The sequence below is a fragment of the Vulpes lagopus genome, chromosome 5 (genome assembly GCF_018345385.1).
Source record: "Vulpes lagopus strain Blue_001 chromosome 5, ASM1834538v1, whole genome shotgun sequence".
NCBI lineage: Eukaryota > Metazoa > Chordata > Mammalia > Carnivora > Canidae > Vulpes > Vulpes lagopus.
Genome location: NC_054828.1, coordinates 61,765,036 through 61,790,524, shown reverse-complemented (window position 1 = coordinate 61,790,524; position 25,489 = coordinate 61,765,036). Strand labels below are relative to the sequence as shown.

Here is a 25,489-nt window from a genome sequence, read left to right as displayed (position 1 = left end):
CGGGGTCAAAACATCCACCTCATACGATCCTAGCTTTGTAATTCATTAATTAGGTTCAACACATGTTTATGGAACTTCCAGTCAGAAGCACCATAGGAACGAAGTTGCAAATAATGGAAGGTTCCTCTGCCTCACGGAGCTTGCAGTTCCCAGGTCTTATAAGACCAGAAATAATTAAATAAATAATATAACTAAGCAACCGAATACGTAAAACGAAATCATTAACAATTAGTAACTACAGGTTGCAACGGTACTAAGAAGGAAAGAAGGGCAGCCTGGGTGGCTCAGTGGTTTAGCGCCTGCCTTCGGCCCAGGTCGGGACCCCGGGGTCCCGGGATGGAGTCCTGCGTCAGGCTCCCTGCATGGAGCCTGCTTCTTCCTCTGCCTGTGTCTCTGCCTCTCTCTCTCTCTGTCTCTCATGAATAAACAAATAAAATCTTTAGGGAAAAAAAAAGGAGATGGCGTGTTGTCCTTTTTTCCAGTCACAAAATGAAGCAAAAGGTAGGTTCCTTCCATTACAAACATGACCCTCTATCAAGGTCACCAGATTTTTGAAAGGGAGAAAAAAAAAAGATCCCTTACAACCAAGTAAAGAATGAATAGCTATTACTCTGGAAGCTATTTTCTGGAAGAAAATTGTATTGGGACTGGTTGGCTCTGCATCTTTTCTTGGTAACTGCCTTCCTTGACTTTCCCCCCCTAAATTCCAGACCATCTTAGGCGACCCTCCTTTGGGCTTTTGTTGACCTCTTAGAAGCTCATGTTACACTCTGGTGTCATGAACCACTTCCTGGATCACCTCTAAGTTGGGATACAGTTCCTTGAGGGAAACTGTATCTTTAGCCTGCTGTTCCATCCAGCCCCTGTCTCCAGAATCTGCTTTCTTTTTAAATTTTATTTTATTGTATTTATTATTTTATTGTATTTATTTTATTTTGTTATTTTATTTTATTTTATTATTTTACTTTTTATTAATTTAATTTATTATTTCATCTTATTTTTTATTAATTTATTTTATTTTAAAAATCTATTTAATTAATTTATTTAATTTTAAAATTTATTTTTATTTTTATTTATTTTTAAATTTATTAAATTCATTTAATTTTTATTTATTTCATTTTATTTTTAATTTTAATTTTTTATTTAATTAAATTAATTTTATTTATTTCTATTTTATTTTATTTTATTTTTTATTAATTTAATTTAAAATTTATTTAATTCTTAATTTAATTTATTTTTATTTTACTTATTTCTATTTATTTTATTTCTTATTTTATTTATTTATTTATTTATTTATTTATTTATTTATTTACTTTATTTATTCATGAGAGACGCCGAGGGAGGCAGGGGCACAGGCAGAGGGAGAAGCAGGCTCCCTGCGGGGAGCCGGACGCGGGACCTTAGAGGAGACGCTTCTCCGAAGAGCGTCCAAGGCGAGCGGCCGTCCCGGGTGCGGTGTAAGTGGAGCGGGCAGCCGCGGCGCAGGGAGATCCGGGCCGGGCGGGGCGGGGCGGGGACCCGGGGAGCCGGCGCGCCACCCCGGGCGGCAGGTCTCCGCGGCGGCCGCCGGGAAGCGCGGGGCTGCGGCCGGGGGGCGGGAGCGCCCGGGAGGAGGTCGCGGCGCGCCGTGGGAGGACGCAGCGCGCGGCTGGGCCCGGAGCTCCGCGGGGCGGCGGGGCCGCAGGGGGGCGGGGGCGGGGGCGGGGGGCGGCCGGCCTCGGGCCCGGGGCCGCGCGCCGCGCGCCGCGCAGGTGGCCGCTTCCCGCTCAGGTGAGCTCCTCCCGCGCCTCCCATTGGCCGAGGCGGCCGCGGCGCCGCGGGGCCGACGCAGCGGGTCTAGTTCAGGGTCTAGGGCGGCGCGTCACTTCCGGTAGCGCGGAGCTCGTAAAACACCCTGGAGAGAAGATGGCGGCGGCGGCGGCGGCGGCCTCGGCGCCTCAGCCCCTCTCGGACGAGGAGCTCTTCTCGCAGCTCCGCCGCTACGGCCTGTCTCCCGGGCCGGTGACGGAGAGCACGCGGCCGGTCTACCTCAAGAAGCTGAAGAAGCTTCGGGAGGAGGAGCAGCAGCAGCAGCAGCACCGGTGCGGGGGCCGCGGCAGCAAGACGCGGAACAGTAATAACAATAACACGGCGGCCGCCGCGCTGTCGGCGGCGGGGCCGGGGGTCCGGCCGGGGCCGGGGCCGGGGCCGGGCGGCGAGCTGCCCTACGCGCGGACCGCCGGGGCCCTGGGCCGCCTCTCGGGCTCGGAGGGCGCCCCGGCCGCCGCCCCGGCCGGCAGCAAAGTGCTGCTGGGCTTCAGCTCGGACGAGTCGGACGCGGAGGCCAGTCCCCGGGACCAGGCCGGCGGCGGCGGCGGCGGCGGCGGCGGCGGCGGCGGGAGGAGAGACCGGCCTTCGCCGCAGTGCCGCGCGCTCCGAGCGCCCTCGGCGCCCCCCGCCGCCCCCGAGGCCGCCGGCGGCAGCTCGGCCGAGCGCAGGAAGCCGCACTCGTGGTGGGGGCCCCGGCGGCCGGCGGGCCCCGAGCTGCAGACCCCGGCGGCGAGGGATGGGGCCGCGCCGGGCGAGGAGGACGGCGGCGAGGAGGCGGAGGACGGGGGCCCGGAGGCCGAGGAGCCGCGCTGGGCCAGCCGGCCGGTCAACGGCAGCCGGCTCCTGTCCTACGGCTGCCGGGAGGACTACTCGGACTCGGAGGAGGACGGCGACGGCGGCGCGGGCCCCGGCAGGCCGGTGTCGAAGGACGACCCCGGGTCGCGGCACCGGCCCCGACGGGGCCACGGGAAGCCCCTCTGCGCGCCGCCCGCCAAGCCCGCGGGCCGCCCGGAGACCTCCGTTCAGGGAGGGGGAGGCAGCGCGATGAATGACAGGGCGGCGGCCGCGGGGAGTCTAGACCGGAGCCGAAACGTCGGAGAGGCGGCGGAGCCCCAGCCGCAGCCGCAGCCGCCGCAGCAGCCCCAGCCCCAGCCCCAGCCCCAGCCCCAGCAGCTGGGAGGAGGGGCTGATGCCCTGGACGCCAGCCCCGCTCCGAGGTACCGCGTCCACGCCAAGAGGCCGGCCCCTCTCCTGCCCCCGCCGCTCCCCGACACGGACCCCACCTTGGACTCGTCCTCGGGCTCCCTCCTGAAGACCAACAACCACATCGGCGGCGGGGCCCTGAGTGCGGCGGACTCGGCCAGGATGTTTTGCAACAGCCTCCCCCCCGGCGCGTCGGCGGCCGCCCCCGGTGCACTCAGGATCAATCACTCCAACCATACGGGCTCCAATCACACGTACCTGAAAAACGCCTACAACAAACCGAAGCTCTCGGAGCCCGAGGAGGAACTTCTGCAGCAGTTTAAACGGGAGGAGGTGTCCCCGACAGGGGGTTTCAGTGCCCACTACTTGTCGATGTTTCTCTTAACTGCTGCCTGCTTGTTTTTCCTAATATTGGGACTGACTTACCTGGGAATGAGAGGGACGGGAGTATCCGAGGATGGAGGACTCAGCAGTAAGTATTCGACCCTATGGGTAAAGTCACCAAGGGGGTGTCGCTAGGTAGGGGCCTGTTGGAACCCACGCTGGGCGTTCCACAGGAGGTGGCTTCTGTGTTGTGCAAGGACATGTTTTCATAGTGACACGCAGCACATGGGTGCATTTGTGTCCTCTGTCTTGAAGGAAGAACATTCTTCTCGTTATCAGAACGGTAATCCCATGCCTGGCCTTAAAATTTTTCTGTGTGATCTGTTGGGGAATTCAGAACATCTTAGAACAAAATAATGCAAAGCCTGTTAGTCAAATACACTTAAAAATTTGTGTGACGTGAATTCTCTTTTAGCCTTAAATAACTGTGTGTGTAGATGCCAGTTACTTAACAGTTTTGAAGTATTTGATTGTTTCGGGACATCATAGATTGAGTTGTGATTCCAGGAGGCAATGCAGGATCTCGGGGAAACTCTAAATATTTTGGAGTATTAAGTTATATAGTTCTATATTTTCTTTTAAAGTGAATGGAGGGCAGCCCGGGTGGCTCAGTGGTTTAGCGCCTGCCTTCCGCCCAGGGTGTGATCCTGGAGACCCGGGATCGGGATCGGGATCGAGTCCCACGTCGGGCTCCCTGCATGGAGCCTGCTTCTCCCTCCTCCTGTGTCTCTGCCTGTCTCTCAATCTGTGTCTCTCATGAATAAGTAAATAAAATCTTAAAAAAAAAAAAAATAAAGTGAATGGATATAGAAGGTGGGAAGACAGCTCAAAACTGATGGCTCAGCCCAAAGCATCTCCCCTCACACCAGTGAAAAAGTCGTGGTAGGGCCAGGCAGGAGTTTGCGGTGAGATTTATCTGGTATTGGTTTCTAGGCCCTGACATTTACTTGCTCTAAAGCACTGTGGGCAGGTATGGTTGTTCATTCATTCATTAAGCCAGCGTCATCTATGCTGTAGGATAAAAGTAGGGCGCAGTGAGAAATCAGAGGTGTACTCTGTTCCTCAACATAAGAGGATAAGTACAGATCATTTTGTGTTCTGTGAGGGAAATAAGGATGGAATAGTTGGCATATGCTACTTTAGAGATGATGAGAGTAGCTGCAATTTGAGAGGTGAGACCTGAAGGCAAAGGAGACAGCACTGTAGGGACAGCATTCTGGGCAGAGATGATTAGAAGAAAGGCCTTGAGTTGAGCAAGAGCCTTCCTGTGGGTTCGAGTGGTTAGAGCACCTTGAGCAAGGGGCACTGAGCAAGAGTTGGAGCTTCTCTTTCCTTATCAGTAAAATGATGCTTCTATCGATTAGAGTGATGCCTACACAGATTAAAAGAGAGAAAGTAAATGGAGAGTGTGTTGGATTGCTGAAGATACAATTTCTCAATGTTTCCCTCTCCACTCTCCCCACCCTCCCCAAACCTCCTACCCCTTCACCCACCATGAAGTCATTTTATGTGTGATTTGTGTTTATAAAATCAGCCTCACAATTGTTTGTTTTGTTTCAAAATAGTGAACGATGCAGTTAGCAGATTTAGATAAAGAATAGGAGTCCAAATAGTGTAACCTTTGATTTGGCTATAGCCATTTCTAAGATCACCAAAAAATAGATTTATTACTATGTTGCTTGGTTAGAGAGTTTAGAAAAGGACTGAAACCCAGCACTCACTTTAACTGGGTCCCTGGGAGCAGGAGTGATAAAGTGTGTTCTGTCTCATATGATTTGGGAAAACAAGAAATAAGATCACACCAGAAACTAAGCTAGTAAAGTTCCCATAAATTCAATGACATTATCAGCAGTACCTGTCTGTATCTGTTTCTCTAACAGCCAACTCTATAACTTAGCCCTTTTGTGAGTGCCTTATACATATTATTGAACACATCAGAGATACAGATGGTATTATCCTCAATTTACAGATGAGGACAGTGAGACAAGGTGTTCAGAAATGTACCAATAGCTGAATAGGACTGAGATTTGGTTTCTGATTTTTTTTTATTCCAACTATAAAGCCCATACTTTGGATATTGTTTGTAGAGAGCTTTCTAAATAAGAGGGTACTTTTATTAGGATTAAGAAAACAATTGAATATTTGGTAGGATTACGTAATGAATCACTGATGAGCACAATTCTCAATAAGGGTGACTGTTACACATTTCTCCTCACTGTTAAGATGAATGAGTAATGTTTTCTTAGGTACTAAAATTTCAGATGGAATAGAAAGGGATAGGACTGCTATCCCTGAGGGTTTCAATAGCCCCCTCAACCTTTACCAACATGGCAGGAAAGAAACTGTAAAGTGTTTTTGTATTTTAAAAAATGGTAAAAGTAGTTTGGGTAGATGGAAACAACAGTGGCTAAGAGGTGGAGGATCTGGAGTATGAGGACTTGTCCAAATGACTTAAGTTGCTTAAGCTCAGAGCCCCATTTTTTCTCTCCTAAATAGGAGTAATAATTTCTGCTCTCTGGGATGTTGTAAGGGTCAAATGAGATAGTTTATTAAAAAAACATAAAATGGTATTATTGAAAAGTTTAAAATTTGTTGTATTCCTGGTAAGCTACGGTATGTATGTAAAGAGAAATAGTTGTTTCTGTAAATATTTACTAAAGTATTTCTTCTTATTTGGCATTTAATTTTTATTAAATTCCATTAAAAATACACTGTAGACATTGATACAGAAATTTGAATCAAAATGCAATGAATACTTATATATTTGATTTACCGTATACCTTGGTGGAAAGAAGTGCCTCCTAATTCAGTTAGTCTGCACACTAACGGTGAATAATTTTTCACTGCCTATATTTATGTATTCTGAATCCTTTGTCATAGCATAATGGTTAACCAGAGCTTAACCATAGGGTTCATTGGTCAAGTAGTGTGCTTAAGGAAATAGTTTTACTTTGAGTAATAATTTCACCAGGAGATTGTAGGTTATATATGAGAGTAATCTTTAGTAAGCTTTTATTAGTTGTCATTTAAATTATGTATAACATATAATAGCCCTTTAAATAGTTTTTAATCATTTGGTCTTGGAAAATTTTTTATCAGTGCCCTAGTTTTTGTTAATTAGATTACTGTGAGTCTCTGCTTCCTCATCTGTAACACTAGGGGGTTGAAGTAGATGATCTCTGAGTTCTCTCTAGTTCTAGGGTTTAAGATTCTAACTTTGAACTGAACTACCAAACAACTCAAGGATCAGCCTGCAGTGAGATTAGGTCATGACAACCCAACAAAAGAAAATGAGATGAAGAGTAGATTATCTTCGGTTCCTTTGGTCATTTTATAAAAATCGTTTTCCAGTTATAAAAGACATTTTTTTTTAAAGATTTTATTTATTTATTCATGAGAATACACAGGAGAGAGAGAAAGAGGCAGAGACACAGCAGAGGTAGAAGCAGGCTCCATGCAGGGAGCCTGATGTGGGACTCCATCCCAGGTCTCCGGGATCACGCCCTGAACTGAAGGCGGCGCTAAACCGCTGAGCCACCCGGGCTGCCCAAAAGACATGATTTTTGTAGAAATTTTGAATAAAGATCTATGAAGCAAAAAATGAATAGGTACTGTATACCTCTCCTTCTAGTCTCCCACTCACCCCTGGTATAAATAAATTCAGATAAATACCTTTCAGAACTTTCCTAATGCTTTTCATGTAAATACATACATTCATATATTTGTGTGTGTGTGTGTGTGTGTGTTTGTGTACATTTTCATTCAACAATAGAGTGCCAAGCAGTATTTTAAACATTCGGGGGTGAGGGTGGGAAAGATGGACAAGTAAATAAGAATTTGAGAGACTGATAGTTGGCTAACACAGGTTAATGATAACAACTTTGTCTGGGGTAGAAGGATATAGAATATTACAGGTTGAGCAGGCCTCTCTAAGGAGGTGATGTTTGAATTGAAATCTGGATGTCTTGAAGGACCTGGCCATTGATAGGCAGAAAAGAATTCCAGGCAGAAATAATATCCAGTGCAAAACTCTTGGGGCAAGAACCAGCTTGGCAAGTTGAAGCATCAGAATAGAATGCTCGTTGTGGCTGGGGTATAGCGAATGAGAGAGTGGCATATGAAACAGTCAGAAGGGGGCAGGGGCCAGGTCTTAACGGACCTCAAGGCCCTGAAGGCCATAGAAAGGAGTTAGAATTTTAAGTGGTGTCATACTATACATATCCTACAGCCTGTTTTTTCACTTAACGTTGTATGGCAGCTAACTTTCCTTATACTAAGTTTTAAGTACAAGGCATAATTTAAAAATTTCACTCTCCGCTGGTCCCTTTCTCATCCTGTAAAAATGTTAAAATCTCTGCCACCCTGAAAATGTTCTTCAGCCCTCTGTTTTCTTCCAGCTGTTACTTTCCTCTCAGCCAAGATTGCTCTCTCTTTCTGCCTCTGCCATTCACTCAACCCCTGCCTAGTTTAGCTTTCTTTACCATCCATTCATCTGTAATCTCTCCTTCAAGTCGAAAGTTACTCAATTACCAAATCCAGGAGAGGCATTTAAGTTCTTATCTTGGCCTCTTTGATACATTCAATACAGTGATAACTCCCATCTTTGTTTAACTCTCTCCTTCGCAGACTTCTGTATCACTACTCTCTCCCAGTTTTCATTTAATCCTGACTGTGTTTTAAATATTGGTGGTCTCTGGAACTTTTGTTTTTGGTTCTATCCTTTTGTACGGTTTCTGGCTAATAACCTCCTGATTTTATATTTTTACCTTAAATGTTCTCTCCTGAGTTCTAGATTTACCTACTTGTTTATTGGACAGTTTCTTCAGGGTGCTCCAGGAGTACCCATTTTCTGTACTCATTGGGTTTCCTTTCAGACACCCCCCCCCTTCCCTGTTTTACTTGATGGCACTTCCATCTACCTGGAACTCATCTAGGAACTTTGAATTTAACTAGATTCCTTCGTTTCCTTCATGCGCCTGCCAAATCTCAAACCTCAATCCAATTGGTTATTAAGTACTGTAATTATACCTTGTCCATCTTCCTGTAATTCAAAAGATTCTCTTTTGAATCTTTTTCTCTCCATCACTGTTGCTCTGAGTTAGTTTTTTGCCTGATGTGCTTCAGTAGTCTTCTAACAGGTGTCCCTGCTTCTAGGCTGTAGCTCTTCCATCTGTTTTCAGTGCCAGAGCAATATTTCTAAAATACAAATGTAATAATTCACTCTCTTGCTTAAAATTAGTCAGTGGCTTTCTTTTACTCATTGGATAAAATCTAAATTCTTTGGCTAAACTGTTCATGATCTGACTATGCCTGCTTTTTCTAGCTTCATTTCCTACCATTTCCTTTTACCACATTTTACTTTCTGGAAAACTGGAGTTTTAAAGTATTTCATGAGGTAATGTATGTGAAGTTTTTAGTGTTGCCTGGCATAAGGGAATTGTTTGGTAGACCCAAGTCACATTAGTATCCTTGGCACAAGTTCATTCCTTAGTAAATATTTGATGAAAATGATTACATATCAGATACTCGCTTTATCTGCACTGATTAATTCATCATCAACTCAGTAATTGGTCACCTATTCAGTACCTAACTTAATACTCAGTACTAGGAAGGGTACAAAGGAAATCTCATTCTTGCAAAAGCTTCCACTCCAACCAATAGTAAGTACAGAGATGGATAAGAAGTATATCAGATGTTGAGTGATAAGTGCCACCCTTTTGTTAAAGGGGAGAATTTACTGTGAGCTGTATCAACTTCAAATGATCAGAAGCTGATTCCAAATTTGGACTTGATCCTATAGGTTGAGCAGTGGGAATCCATGGAGGTTTTTAAGCAGAGCACTAGCATGATCAAGTTGATCTTTAAGAAGGACAAATGGGTGGTGGTATAGGTAATTGATAGGATTTGAGAGAAGAGGGATGATAGGTACTGTAAGCCCACATGGAGTGATGAACAGCTGGAGGAGGTTCATAGGAATGGAGTAGGGTCTGTTACTAAGAGAATCCATTTGAAGAAGGTTTTATAGTATTTGGTGACAGTTTGGATCCAGAGAATAAAGGAGAAGAGTCAAAGATTATTCTGAGGTCATAAGCCTGGACATCAGAGACCATTGAAAGTAGAGATGTTGAAAAGGGATCTTTTTTAGGGAAAAGTAGTATAGAGAAAATAAGTTTTGGGGGAGCTTATTTTTTGAATTGTTCAAGTATTAATATCCTGTAGGTTATTGTAGTTACATAATTGGATTAAAGATGAGAGATTATTCCTCTAGTAGATAGTACTAGTACACTGAGCACCAGATACCTTTTATCTTTTTTTTAACATATGTGTTTTCTTTTTAAGCCAAGACCAAGCATTACAAAAGTGTACTATAATTTTAAATGTATATTTAAATATGTTTTTACTTTTCCAAGTAATTAGACTAGCCACCTGTTCCAAAACTTGGTGTATGTAATGAAATAGGCTTAAAGATTTTGAAAACTAGTTGTTTCCCCCATTCTTTAAGAATGAAGGCCGAGTGTTACGTTTCAAGTTTTTCAAAGATGACTATTTTGTAAGAAGAAAAAAATCCTAGGCCTCTAAGAATATTCTTGGGAATACCAGGAGTTTGTATATCCCAGTTGGATGATTTAAATAAAATATACTCATGGAAATGTCTTTCATTTGAAAGTTTTCTAGATTAATTTAAAATAAAAATTATCAGAGTGAAAACATGTGAATTTCCCATGAGTATATCCCAGGAGCCTAGTTTGAGGGAAATTGGCATAGGTATCAGGGCTTGAAATAAAGAGACCGACCTGCGTTTGAACGTTGTTCCTTGCTTTTCTATTAAAGGCAACTTGCTAAACCACTGTGAACCTTAACATCCGCATCTGTAAAATAGAATTAAATAATTAAATGTAAAGTACTTGGCTCAGTACATGACACGTAGTAATAGTAGTTAATAGCATTATGTACCAGGCACTGAGCTGAACAATTTTAATTGTTATTTAATCTTCATGAGGCAGGTATTTGTTCCATTTTGTAGATGAAGAAAATTAAACTTGCCCAGGGTCATGTGGCTAGTAAGCACAGAGGCAGTGTTTGGATTCAGATAGTGTCTCTTAAGCACTTTGCTAGATTGCCTTTTAACATGTGTAAATGCATAAGGACTGTGTATATCTTCTCTACCATTATTGTTATCCAGAAGATTGTGAAAGAAAAGGATGGGTGAAGCAGATTAACGCATGAAATCTTAGAAATGCCAGGAATAATCTGTGAAATCTAACAATTTAAGGACAAGGAAGTGCAAATTTGTACTCAGAACAATTAGGAATTATGTGGGACTATTTATCCTTACTTAAGGGTTTAGATTAATTCATTAATTGATATGTGAGCTGGTCAGTCTGTTGTAATAAAATGCAAACTCTAATATATATAAAACCTATAAAGCATGATACTATTTCTAATTTTTAAAAGATTTGCAGTCTCAAAATTGGTGCATAAAGTAGTCCTCTGATTTTACATCACCACTTTAAAACTTACGTTTTCCATTGTTCCATTTTCAAGGTGTCAAGACCTTTGTAGTATACTTGTTATCCCATTTTTTGCTCCTTTTAAGTAAACTTCATGTGTGTTTTTTCTATGCTTATATTTCTTTTAGTGGAAATGACATATTCTGTAATTTCAGGAATACTTAAAAAAGATCAGATAGTTTTATGATTCCTCAGTAGAGTTGTAAAGTTTTAGAAATACCTTTTTCTTGCTCATTAATCATTTTATATTAACTTTACCTGTCTGAAAAGTATTTTATATAAATAAAAGGAACCTTACTGCAAAGAGATTTATAACATCAGTGCAAAGAAGGATTTAATTTAGTTTACAAGTAGTTTAAAATGAAGTATACCTGAAAATACTGGATTTTAATATAAAATCCTAAATATATGGCAAAGAAGTAGTAGTAAATTCTTCATGAATATTATATTATAATGATACGTCTTTATCTTAATCTCGTATGTATTTTAAATGTGCTAAAAATGTACCTACCATTTAATTTGGGAACATAGCCTCATACTAATTGTGGAAATTGTTAATGACAATTATTGTCTGATAACTTTAGATTTTGATTTCAATATTCAGAATTTATTTTTAAGTGCAAATTTTTAAAGTGAACTAGTAGCAGTATATTTGAGCAGTAACCTTGGCTTTACTGTTTTAATAATGTATGCTTTAACCTGAATAGTGATAGTTTTTTTTAAAAAATCTTGATTTAATTAATGTTCTTTATAAACAAAATAATCTTTTTTTTTTTTTTTTTCCAAAATAATCTTTAAACGAGAGTTGACCAGGAAGAAAGTGTTTAGGTTTTCTTGTGTGTTTGACGTTGTTAAATTTTACATGTTTGACATTGTTCCTTTGAAAATTTATTTCTAAGGAAATTAACGTTTTAAAAGGATTATGAAAGTTTATACTAACAGACATGGTGTCAGAAAATATGATAACAGATCTATAATTTGGAAGTCATAATGTATTTTAGGGTATCTTAAGTTTTTGTTTAGTTCTAGAGCTACAGATTTAAAATTATACCACCTTTTCTGAGTAGCAGATTTATTGCTCAATGGCCACAACTTTTTGCTTAAAATGATATCAAAGGGCAAGCTAACATTTAGAAACAAGGCATGGGTTCAAAACTATGCAAGAGTTTAGTTCATCTGTCCTGAACTAATTGAGTGAGAAGTATGCACCAATAATTGCTTCCTGCCTTGAATGCAGCATTGAATTGTGGTGGCATTCTCTTCTTTCTCCTAAATATTTACCCACTAACTATCCCCTAGAATTGAGATTTGATTACCATGTAATACTCTTTAAGATTTGTGTATTATGACTTAGGAAACATAACTTGAAAAATTAATTTCTGCAAATTTGAGTACGCCTCACGATAAAGTTTACCACAATGTGTACTCTATACAAAAGAAATAGTTTCATTTCTTGCAGGTTTTTAGAAATACTTTAAAAAGTAAAAAAGGAGGGGCACCTGGGTGGCTCAGTGGTTGAGCATCTGCCTTTGGCTCGGGTCATGGTCCCAAGGGTCCTGGGATGGAGTCTCACAGCAGGCTCCCCATAGGGAGCCCGCTTCAGCCTCTGCCTATGTCTCTGCCTCTCTATGTGTCTCTCATGAGTAAATAATAAAATCTTACCAAAAAAAAAGTAAAAAAGGAGAAGACCTAAAGAATGAATTTGCCAAAAATGAAAATGTTATCAATGTAAAGTGTTTATAGTTCAAGATGTTCTAGAAGTATTCTTATGCTTATGACAAAAGTCTTGTTTTTAAAACAGGTCATCTCCAAATGTTTCTTCTTTCAAATTCTAAAGCCTTAAATGATAAAAGTGAGAACTTTATATGGGCACTTTTTCTTAATTTTCATGAGAGTATCCAAGAAAACTGAAATGTAGAGGGGATATGATTACAAGTGACTTGTTCAGGATCCCACAGTTACTAAGTTTTGGAGCCAGCCATTTGAACTCATGATCTGACTTCAGAGTCCACAGTCTTAGCTAGGCAGCAGTAGGTTTTTTTATGCATCTTTTCTCACTAACTTTATTTGGGGAGGTCATTCATAACCTCTGGGCCTTGGTTTTTGCATTGGTCAAGTAGGGGATAGTAAAATCAACTTCTAGCCAGTGACTGTTGTAGGAAACTAAGGTGATAGTGTCTTTGGAAATGCTGTGGAGAAATTTGAAGTGATGCATAACTGTATATTTTTAATACGTTAACTTATAATTTCTCAGCTGCAGTGTATTTAACAACACGTGGTCAGCGTTGTGTATGACATCTTGTCAGTGATGTTAATGATAGGCGAGTCTTGTAAATTTATAATGCTCATCAGTATCTTTCAACCCTACCCTCAAGCTGTCCAAGCAGATAAAAGGAGTCATATTTTTGTATTGCCTAGTTAGTGCTTTATTTCTGGGTGCTGAAAAGGAATGTTCTTATTTTTGCAGTGATGTTAATTTAATAGGTAATTAAGCATAATTTAAAATTAGATTTTACTCTTGTTGACCACTAGAAGGTTGATTCTCTCTGATAGAAGAGTCATAGATGGGATATGTTGCTTTAATCCAAAATATAGTAGTAAATTTGAGACAGAAAAGGATTTCTTGGGATTGTGGAAAGGTCTTAGAGTAAGTTTCTGTTAACATCTGAAGAACAGACAACACGTTCAACTGGTAGAGAAGGATGGCCTTTTACATGTTGGTTCTTCAGCTAGTTTCTAAGATACCACAAGCACTATTATCCCAGAAGGGGGCAGATAATAGTGTGTCCCTGTGAATAGACAGTAGCCTGAATGGGGGTAATCCAGAGATTGGGGGCTATAAAATAATAAAATGAATTTGATAAGCAAGGTATTAAAACCATGCTACTTAAATTATAAGGAATTTAAAGTGCATTAGAATCTTCAGTCTCCTAGATAATTGATACGAAGCACATAATGAAATTTCATCCCATTTCCCATTTGAAACTGTATCGAAGATATGATTTGTTTAGACTAGAGCTAATAGAAATATAATACAAATATGGAGTAATTAAATCATAAGTCACTACAGTCAATGAGAGATAGCTGAGCAGTGGCAGAGCTAAATCTCTCACCTACCTGCCCCTAGATAAATGGCCATGCTTGATGGTATAAAGATAAACTTGTATAAAGGACTTCTTAGCTTAAAGTAGAAGTGATATCCCCTAAATTCTCACTCATTTCTTATTTGGAATATTCCTTTATATTCTTCTCACCATTTCCTGTTGTAAACTGCTTTGTACAGCTCTTCAAAGTAGACATGTAGGAGGGACGGCTGGCCTTTTGATTCTGTCACACGACTGTCCTGGGGAATAAGGGGAGAGTTCATTCCTATTTAGAAAAACGAAAACAAAATGACTAATAAAGCTGTTGCTTGTGTGAGAAAAAATTTTAAGGGTTTCAGTATCTTGCCTTTTGAGAAAGATTTTGGGGTACTCTTACTCATCATGCTCTTTTGAATTGTAAAAATTACCTCAATTCTTTTACAAGGTGCTGTTTTATTGTAGATTTATACTTAGCAACAGTTTCTAATGAATTTGAATAAATTCTTTGAATTACAGTCAGATTACTAGAAAATGTTTGCTCACAAACTCAAGCTGTTTACTTCCAAAAGGAAAAGTGGGCAGTCCTTAATTTTTGAGTGGGTTGTCTTCCATGTCGCTGTGTGAGATAGTTGTTTGAACTTGGAAGTGTTCAACTACACTGTTTTTTAAGCTTAAGCTCCCAGGCTAGCCATAGAAGTTTACTTAAAATTGTATATCCTATTTTAGCCCTGAGATAGCATTGGTTTAACTTTTGGATCCTCAGTGCAGTGGCTCGTGTTCTGTGAGAGTTGGATGAGGAAGCCAATTTATTTTTGACCCTTTATGTTTTCTTTTCATCTTTTTTTTAATTTAATTTTTTAACAATTTAAATTCAGTTAATTGACATATAATGTGTTATTAGTTTCAGAGGTAGAGGTCAGTGATTCATCAGTCTTTTGTAACACCCCATGCTCCTTATATCACGTGCCTTCCTTAAGGTCCATCACTCAGTTACCCATCCCCTCAACTCCCTCCCCTCCAGCAACCCTCAGTTTGTTTCCTATGATTAAGAGTCTCTTATGGTTTATCTCCCTCTGTGTTTTTGTCTTGTTTTATTTTTCCCACCCCTCCCCTATCATCCTCTGTTTTGTCTCTTAAATTCCACATGAGTGAGATCATATAAATTGTCTTTCTCTGATAGACTTACTTTGCTTAGCATAGCCTCTAGTTCCATTGCAAATGGTAGGATTTCTTTTCTTTTCCTTTCTTTTCTTTTCTTTTCTTTTCTTTTCTTTTCTTTTCTTTTTTTTCTTTTCTTTTCTTTTCTTTTCTTTTCTTCTTTTCTTTTCTTTTTTTGATAGCTAAGTGATATTCTAGTGTGTTAGTGTTATGTGTACCACATTTTCTTTATTCATTTATCTGTCAATAGACATCTGGGGCTCTTTTCACAGTTGGGCTATTGTGGACATTGCTGCTGTAAGTATTGGAGTGCAGGTTCCCCTTTGTATCACTACATTTGTATCTTTGGGGTGAATACCTATTAGTGCAATTGGTGGGTTGTAGGGTAGCTCTACTTTCAACTTTTTGAGAAACCTCCATTCCAGAGTGGCTGCACAAGCTTGCATTCCCACCAACACTAAGAGAATTCTCCTTTCTTCACATCTTTGCCGACATCTGTTATACTTTTTCATCTTTTAGTTCTTGTTCTTATACAGGCCTAAGCTTCCTGCTGCTTTGCTATAATCTTGGCCAAACATCTAAGTGCTTAATACTTCAAATCTTTATTTTTTTAAATTGACAGATAATCGGGGATCCCTGGGTGGCTCAGCGGTTTGGCACCTGCCTTTGGCCCAGGGCGCGATCCTGGAGTCCTGGGATGGAGTCCCGTGTCGGGCTCCTGGCATGGAGCCTGCTTCTCCCTCTGCCTGTGTCTCTGCCTCTCTCTCTCTCTCTCTCTCTCTCTCTATCATAAATAAATAAGATCTTTAAAAAAAAATTGACAGATAATCGTTCTATAGCATTATATATTAGTTTTAGCTGTACAGGATAATGATTTGATATATATATCACAAAATGATTACCACAGTAAATTTAGTTAACATCCATTGCCACACATAGTTAAAGGTTTTTTTTTTTTCCTTATAATGAGAAGTTTTAAGATCTACTGTCTTGGCAACTTTCAAATATATACAGTACAGTGAAGTTACTATAGTCACCGTACTGTATGTTACATCCCCAGGACTTATTCTTGTAACTGGGAGTTTGTACCTTTTGACTACCTTTACCTATTTTTTTTTTTTTTTTTTTGGAATTGGGAAAGGGCAGAGGGAGAGGGTGAAAGAGGATCTTAAGCAGGCTCCACACCCAGCACTTGATCTCCTGATCCTGAGCTGAGTTGGACGGTTAACTGAGTCACGCAGGCACCCTTAACCTTTACCTATTTTACACCCCACCCCATCCCTGTGTCTGATAACCACCAGTATATTGTTTATACCTATGAGTTTGGCTTTTTTAGAGTCCACATATAAGTGAGAACATACAGTGTTTGTCTTTTTGTGACTTATTTCACTCAGCATAATGCCCTGTAATAAAAGAGTAGGCCCATTCATTGGGTGCTTGGCAAGTATAAACAGTTAGTCTTGTTAAGCATTTTTAACATTCTGCAAGTGAGGATGCTGTGATGGAGGATTAGGGTAATTACTTTGTCCAAGGTTATAGGTAAGAGAAGGGAGTTAATTGAATTATGTTGTTGGTTGAACCCGAGCAGTATGTCTTGAAAGCTCATCCTCTAACTATTGTACTATACTGTGTTCCTCATTTACATACCCTCTCCTTTATCAAACTTCAACTCCCTTTATTCCCTCAGTTCAGCTACTTTGAGCCAAATGTTAGGAAAAGCCATCTGATTAAATTTGCAATATTGTAGAATTGTGATAATAAAGATCATATGATTTTGTGATAAAATTTGTGTGATTATCTTTAGTGAGGATTGAGCCAATATGGAATCAGCTTAGCTCTGCCTCTCTAAATCATCCTTTATCTTTATATGTGTAGTAGTTGGGTTGCCTATAGTTCTTAATTTAGAATTTATGTCAGTACTTATAGGCTGAGAACATTTGGGAGCTATACCCATTACAAAGTGTTTGAGGACCTAACACTTGTTTTGCTCCTCTCATATTGTGTATTGTTTGCATCTGTATATCAATACAATCTGTGGTTAGAATATAAAAATTCATGGTAGCATTTTGTCATGTTTTCTTCATAGTGAATACTAAAAATACTATTGTGGGATCGGAATGTCTTGATAAAAACGAAGAGGTCTTTTTACTTAAAAAAATGGAGAACCATTGCTTTTAAAGCATGCTGTAAGGAAAATATACTGGTTAGACTTCAGAATTTGTTTTTAAGACATTCGTGATGAATGTCAAGGGATCAGTTGTAAAGTTCAAATGACTGGCTAACTTAACTAGTAAAAACTCTAATCTTGAGGTGATTTTATTTTAAATACAAGATCTTTATTAATTCGGATTCTGTCTCTGGTAAATGAAAATTTTGGCAATTACTGAAAAATTCAGGCATTTAAAAAATTTTTGGCAGGGAGCTTTGCTTTGGGGTCTTCCATTTCATATCTTCCTAACTCAACAGATTTTCTAAGGAAAATCTTTTCTTTCCAGTAGCTCCACGGCAGAGACAAATGAAGAATGGAGTAGTGGTATACTATGATGTTTGTAAACTGAGTACCGTTTGTTTTTTTATTTCATGTTAGGGATGAGAAAAGAAGAAAAAGATTTATTAATCTCCTGCCCACCCCACTCAGTATCTCTGTGCATAGTCAGAAAACATCCCATTTTACATTAAGTTTCTAGAATGCCCAAGATTGCAAGTCATAAATGTTGGAGCTAGCATTCCTTGCTCCAGTGATTTTTTTTTTTTTTCCTCCCATTTTACCCCGCTGCCTTTCGGTGTGAAGAGATACTTGTTCTTCATCTAAGAAGTTAGATGTTAGGTGAAAATCTGATGTGATTCCAGTGTATGTGGTATCTTCTGTCCACTGTTCATGTGGAAGCATGAGTTTTATTCTTAAAGTTCTATATATTATAGCCAACAAAAAAAGTCTTTTTAGACTTTTTGTTGTAACTACTTTCAATTTTTTTATTCAGTGGTTCTGTTTTTGACCTAATGATGACATACTTAAATACCTCTATGTCCCAAGTGACTTTTCATTTCTGTTTGTTTTTTTCCAGAGCTAAAAGTCAAGATGTAATTTTTAAGCACGTTGGTCGTAAAGCCAATGATGGGGATTTCCTTTTTAGCTCCAAATTCACTTTGAATTTTTGTTTTGATCATACTTCGGTCTCGTTTATACAAATATGTCATTTTCCCTTTTAACAGAGCTATACTTCTTATCCCCATTAGAAAAATGAAATGAGGGACGTCTGGGTGGTTCAGTGGTTGAGTGTCTGCCTTTGGCTCAGGTCATGATCCTGGGGTCCTGGCATCAAGTCCCACATCGGGCTCCCCATGGGGAGCCTGCTTCTCCCTCTGCCTGTGTCTGCCTCTCTCTGTGTGTCTCTCATGAATAAATAAATACATAAAATCTTAAAAAAATGGAATGCGAACTATCATTTATATATATATATATATATATGTACTATTCATCTTATCACTGCACTGTAATTTTTCTCTCCAGTTTTCTTATCTGCATATTGCCTATGTGTGACAAAAAGTTAATTATCTTTAGTCACTTACAATGTTAAACACAGTGCATTGTGATTGAGAGTGTTATTTAGTAGAAGACCTCTTATGTTTAATTGTATGGGAAATGCATGTTGCTTTATTGCATTGCACTGGGGATAGGTTGTACCGTGTATCACAGAGCTCTTTTGGATCTCCAAATTCTCACTTAGCAATATTCTTTCAGAACAGACCTTGTTATAATACAATTCCACTTGTATTCTTGGCAGTGTAAACTTTGAGGAAGTGTCATAGATAGTCTCTAGTGTGTAACAGTTAATGTTTAAAATCTCTTAATACAGTGAGCTGTCACCAAGTTTAATAAATTAGAGTATTGCATTAGCATGAATTTGTTTGGGTGCCAGGTTATCTGTTGCACAGATGCTTGGTATTATTTATAAGTTTGTATCTAACCTTTGTGGGTTGACTTGCTGTTATTTTTCTATTCACTTGTCACATGCAGTAGCATAATTCTTTAATTGGCATCTGTGCAAAAATGGTTTTTAATAAGAGATCTGTGAAAGTACTGAAAAAGCAGATCACTCAGACTTTTGGACCTTGAACAGTGTAGTAGGATGAGGCTCCTGTAATTTAAGTAGATATACTGCTTTGTGTTTATTTGAATGTGTTATACTACCTTCCCTGTCAGCATTGGTAATCTACAGGAGTGTCTGTGGCTGATAAAATTAGATGGAAATGGCAGCCTAATTGTTTCCCTCTGAAGTTTTGAGCCATAACAACTTAGTAGGGTGTGTGTGTGTGTGTGTGTGTGTGTGTGGGAGTGGGTTGAGGTGGGCAAGTTTTCATTATTAACTTTATATTTTGTCTTTGAGGTGGGCAGAGATTAGATTCATTGTTAACTTTATATTTTGTCTTAGAGTAAGTTTTGGAATTTTTTTTTTTTTTAAAGATTTTATTTATTATTCTTGAGAGACACACAGAGAGAGGCAGAGGCCGAGCGAGAAGCAGGCTCCCTGCGATGGGGGACTCGATCCTGGAATGTCCTGGAATGTTGGGAATCATGCCCCAAGCTGAAGGCAGACACTCAACCACTGAGAAACCCAGGTGTCCCTGAAATTTTCTTAAAGTATAGAAGTCTTCTCTTGGATTAAGCATTTTTTTTTTTTTTGAATGGGAACTTCAATTTTAGTTACTAGTCAGATTCAGTAATCGATAATTCTGTCAAATCTTGAGTTAGGGATGGGTCTATTAAGATAACAGTTCATTTTGGAAAGAATTAGACTAGCATTAAAGTATCTTAAATGTGTTGTATTTTGATATTTTCTTGATTCCTAGTCATTTAGCTTTCAAATTTAGTAGTAAATTTCTTAGGTAAATCAAGTGAGTGAGTCTTATAAAATCACTAGTAGGTGAATTACCTCCAACTCAATTGTGAATCATGTTAGAAAATAATTTTGAATATTTATGAAACATTTACTAGATACCAGCTCCTATAGCTATTTTTTATATGCCAAGTTTCTGATATTATTTGAGTAAGAAAGGTAACTTAAAATTTTATTTGTAAATAAATGATATCTTAAAAAAATAACATTTTATTTGTAAATGTAAATTATATATGAATTTTGATAAATAAGACTGTCAGCTAGGTCTTTCTGTAACAAAGCAAAACCAAAAAAATACATTACAGTTAACTTTTTTAGTATTTTTGCAAAGGAAGAGGAAATTTTCTCTTTCAAGTTTTTGATTTGTTAAGAATTTAGACTGGATTGAAAGGAAGAAAATTTTTTTCTTGTACAATATTTAAAATTAGGGTTTTTACCCTAAGTAGTGATTTAGGTAGTGAAGTGATATATATATATATATAAAATATATATATTTATATTTATTTTATATTTTATATATTTATTTTATATATTTATATATAAAATATATATTATTATAAATATATATATTTATATTATATATATACTTACCCTAAGTAGTGATTTAGGTAGTGAAGTGATATATATATATATATTTATATTTATTTTATATATTTATATATAAAATATATATTATTATTTTATATATAAATATATATATTTATATTATATATAATATATAATTATAAAATTATATATATTTATATATTTATATATTTTATATATTTATATTATATAAATATATATATATATTTTTTAACCATTTCTCTGATAGGATTTTCTCATCAACAACAAATATTGTTTTAATAGTTTTTCTCTCCCAGTATTTTATAATGAAAAATTTCAAATGGAAAATTGAAAGAATTGTGCTATAAACACCCACATATCCACATCTAGACTCTACAGTTAACATTTTCTGCACTTGCTTTATTATATATCTTATCCATCACTCTGTCCATTCATCATTCTGTCTTTTTAAAAAAATATTTCAGAATAACTTGAAGACATTAGGATACTTTATCTTTACATATGTCGTACATATTATTAACTGGAGTGAGGGGTGTTTTTATTTTGGTAAAATTTACATGCAGTCAGATGTACCAATCTTTACAGTCAAATGAGTTTTGACAAATGTATCTAGCTGTGCAACTTAAATCCCTACAGATATAGACCATTGCCTTCACCTCCAAAAGTTTCCTTGTGCCACATCAGTACTCATCACTATTCTGATTTTTTTCACCATAGGTTAGTTTTGATTGTTCTAAAACTTCATATAAGTGGATTCATAGAATAGTCTTTGTGAGGTTTTTTTTTCTCATCATTTTCTTCAATGATGAAGTTCATCATTGTTGCGTTTTCCAGTAGGCCACTCCATTTTATAACTCTTGAAAGTGTTTTTAAGGCCTGAAAGTATTTTAGGCAGAAATTATTTACGCTTTCTGAAGACAGTATTGATTATATTATGTATCATAACAGCTCGTTTATCTCCATTAGTCCGTAAGCACTGTGTTCTCATGACATGGTTTATAGAATATGCTCTGTAAATACTTGTTGGTTAGAAATCTTTTCTTACAGCTTTTGTTACAGAGATCCCAAACTTGGGGTGCAATTATAATGTGAAATTGGTGCTTGAATAAAGACAGAAATCTCCATTACAATCTGTTATTTTCCCCCCCATGGAATCTTCATTTTTATGGTGAGCAAATGTGAGATTTTCAAGTGATGATGAGGTTGAAAGAGACTATACTTGATCTTTTTCATAGAGATGAAGAATAAGAACCAACCAAATAATAAGGCTATTGCCAACTTAATTAGAAGTCTTGATCTTTTATTTTCTTGGGCACATTATTTCAGATTTTATTATATTCTTAGTACTTTAATATCCACATTTAAAGTCCCTTTGATTTTATGAAATCATGGTGTATGTTCTGTTATTCATTAAGAATAGCTTTTTTGGAAGTAGCACACATTGTTGCCTTTCTTAAAACAGGACAAGTGAAAAGTTTAGAGCCCTATAGGATCTGAGAAGTGGAGAAGCTTTTGAGGTTTTGCCCTCCTTCCTTTCTTCACTTGCTATCCCCATCTAGGTCTGTACCTCTGTAAATCCAGATAGATAGGTGGGTTAAGATGGAAAGGTTATTTATGAGAGCAAAGGTAGTACAAGGGTTTACTTTAGGCAAGTTTCATAGTAGCCAGTTTTTGTCAAAACTTTGCTAATTTACTTCCAGTATTCATAGTAATTTATTAAATATATTTGATGCGAACTGTTCCTATCTTTTAGAATGACTGTATATTTAATAGAACTATGGAACAATTGGAGAACTTTCAGAGGACAGATGGGCAGTGGGCTATGTTGCAAAAGAATGTGCTGCCTTGTTCACCCTGTCCATTTTTAGATCAGTCTGGCTGGTGGTGAAATGCAGAAGTGTTTGCCACACACACAGGTGCAGTGTTCTGCAGCTGTTGGAAACATTTGCCCCCTACTCCCCATTTCTTCACATATAATTATGCTCGTTTAAACCACTAAAGCTAGAAGATGGGATTTGAGAACTTGAATGTCTTGTTTACAAAAAGGTACAACTCAGAGATAATTGGTCATTTAGGTTGCTGAATTTAACTATGTTTTAGATGACTTGAAGTTTCCAAAGACTAAAACCTAACCTTAAGGTCACAGAGTTTTAAAATTATGAGAGACTGACTTTGAAAGTGCATGTCAGCAGTTACTGCTCTGCAGACTGAACTTCTTGAGAACAGGGCTTATATATTTTTATTTTTAATCTCTTGCAACTAATCTCTATATGGCACATAGTAGGCACTTGATAAATGTTTGTGAATATCTTTTGTTGGAAGATGAGGCCAAATTGTTGTTTAGATGTTGTTTAGATTTTAGTCAGAAAATTATGACTTTTTTTTTTATTTTTTTTATTTTTTTTATTTTTTATTTATTTATTTTTTTTAAAGCTTCTTTTTTTATTTTTAATTTTATTTATTTATGATAGTCATACAGAGAGAAAGAGAGAGAGGCAAAGACACAGGCAGAGGGAGAAGCAGGCTCCATGCGCCAGGAGCCTGATGTGGGATTCAATCCCGGGTCTCCAGGATCGCGCCCTGGGCCAAAGGCAGGCGCCAAACCGCTGCGCCACCCAGGGATCCCTTTTTTTTTTTTTTAAACCGATACCCTCTGATAAATTTTATAGTAGTCTTACGAACAAAGTGCCATGGCAGCAGAGAGAAGGGGAGTTACTAATGCTGCCCCTGCTGGTCATGAAACACTTTATGTTTTGATATATCTCAGAAAATTTTTGCCTGGACTGCAGTTAGAGAACTTGGTTTTGTTTTTGTGTGTGTATGTTGTTTTTTTTTTTTTTTTGTATATTTTTTGGAGTTCGATTTGCCAACATACAACACCCAGTAGAGAACTTGGTTTTGAAGAGTTTCCCTTATCTAGGAGATAACAGTGTATTCTCCAACAGCAGTGTCTTTTCCTCATTCCCCATTTTGGACATTTTTCGTGCATTACGTCATAAGGATATTAAAGTTTAATAATTCTGTATCTGAAAGTTCTAGAGAAGAATGCTTTCCTTAAACTAAATAGAACAAATATTTTCTTTTTTGTAGTTGTTTTTTATATAATGAAAAGAGTGTAGGCTTTGGAGTCAGCTGTAGGTTTGAATCCCAGCTTTTAAAACTGTGTTTAATGCAAGGAGGCATCTTAACCTCATCATGCATCTGCTTTTTTTGTCTGTAAAAATGGGAGTAATCCCTGCTTTCAAATAGTGGTGAAAGTCACCTCCTGAGTATGTGGCATCAGTATTCTTGGATCTACCACGAGTTTAATAAATATAATTTCTTTTTTATTCAAAAGAAAAAGTTGTATTCAGGATTATGGCATTGGTAAAACTGTTATCCTAGGAGGTTGCAGTATGCTTTTAAGCTGCTATTCGTGTAGTATATATTTAGCATCAAATATCTGCAAGGCATTGAGATAGTTAGGGATTCTGCAGTCTTTGAGGGGAGGAAACAAACAGCAAATAGTTAAATTATAATGTAAGTTAGCAAAAATACTGACAATAAATACATAGCGTTTCTGAGAAGGGGAAGGTCACAATGAGCTGCAGTGGTTAAGCATCTTTCATGACTGTAGCCAAGCTGCATGCAGGACCTTGAAGGCAGAATGAAGGAGGAGGAGAAACTTTTAGGCTTGAAGAAGACCAGAAAGATGGAAGCCTCAGTGTCTTCCCTGGCAGACTTTTTTTTTTTTTTTTTTGGCTTTATTGAAATATAATTGACATACAACAGTGTGTGAGTTTAAGGTGTACAGTGTGTTGATTTGATATATTTATGGATTGCAAAAACGATTACCACCATAGCATTAGTTAACTGCTCCATCTTGTCACATAATTACCACCTTTTTGGTGTGTTGAGAACTTTTAAGATCTCTCTTAGAAACTTGCAGTATTATTAGCTATAATCACCATGCTATACATTAGATCCCCAGAACTTGTTAATCTTAGAACTGGAAACATATCCTTTGACTGGTGGTTCCATGTTTTTCCCACTGCCCAGGCCATGGTAACCACCACTTTATTCTTTTTGGGGCTTGGCTTTTTTAGATTCCACATATAAGTGATATCATATAGTATTTGTCTTTCTCTGTCAGACTTTGACTTAGCATAATGCCCTGAAGATCCAGCCATGTCACAGGTGGCATGATTTCCTTCTTTCTCGTGGCTGAATAATATTCCTCTGTGTGTGTGTGTGTGTGTGTGTGTGTGTGTGTGTGTATCTTCTTTATACATCAATTGTTGATGGACAGGTTGTTTCCATGTTTTGGCTGTTGTGAAGAGTGCTGTAGTGAACACGGGGGTGCAGATATCTCTTCAAGATTTCATTTCCTTTGGTTATATATACCCAGAAGTGAGATTAGCTGGATCATATGATAGTTCTTTTTTAAATTTTTTGGGGGAACCTCTGTACTGTTTTCCTAAGTGGCTGCATCAGTTTACGACCCACCAGCAGTGCACAAGAATTCCCTTTTCTCCATACCTTCACCAATACTTGTTACCTCATCTTTTTGAAGGTAGCCATTCTAACAGGTGTGAGGTGATATCTCACTGTGACTTTAATTTGCATATGCCTGATGATTAGTGATGTTGAGCACCTTTTCATGTTCCTCTTGGTTATTTGTGTGTGTTTAGAAAAATGTCTATTCGGTTCCTCCTGGCAGAATGTTTTTGTATAGTGATTGATAACTGATGATAGTTTCAAGTATCCAGAACATGAAAATGTCAAGGCTGACTGAAGCTGACTCTGTGGGTCAGGAGAAAGCTGGAGGAAAGCACCCTGAATGTGCTGTTTCCTCAGTTTTCCCGAGTCGTGAACAGCAGATCATTTATTTTCTAAA

General features: G+C 38.5%; 1 protein-coding gene across 2 annotated transcripts in view; it reads left to right on the top strand.

Moving 5' to 3' along the window:
- Nucleotides 1-1,867: 1,867 nt before the first annotated feature.
- LEMD3 (LEM domain containing 3) overlaps nt 1,868-25,489 on the top strand; it is a 73,229-nt gene continuing 49,607 nt past the window's right edge. For both annotated transcript variants that reach the window (XM_041755353.1, XM_041755352.1), the window contains exon 1: nt 1,868-3,484. In XM_041755353.1, the coding sequence (XP_041611287.1) occupies nt 1,906-3,484 (1,579 nt within the window). In that variant the 5' untranslated portion in view covers nt 1,868-1,905. The remainder of the gene's footprint in view (nt 3,485-25,489) is intronic.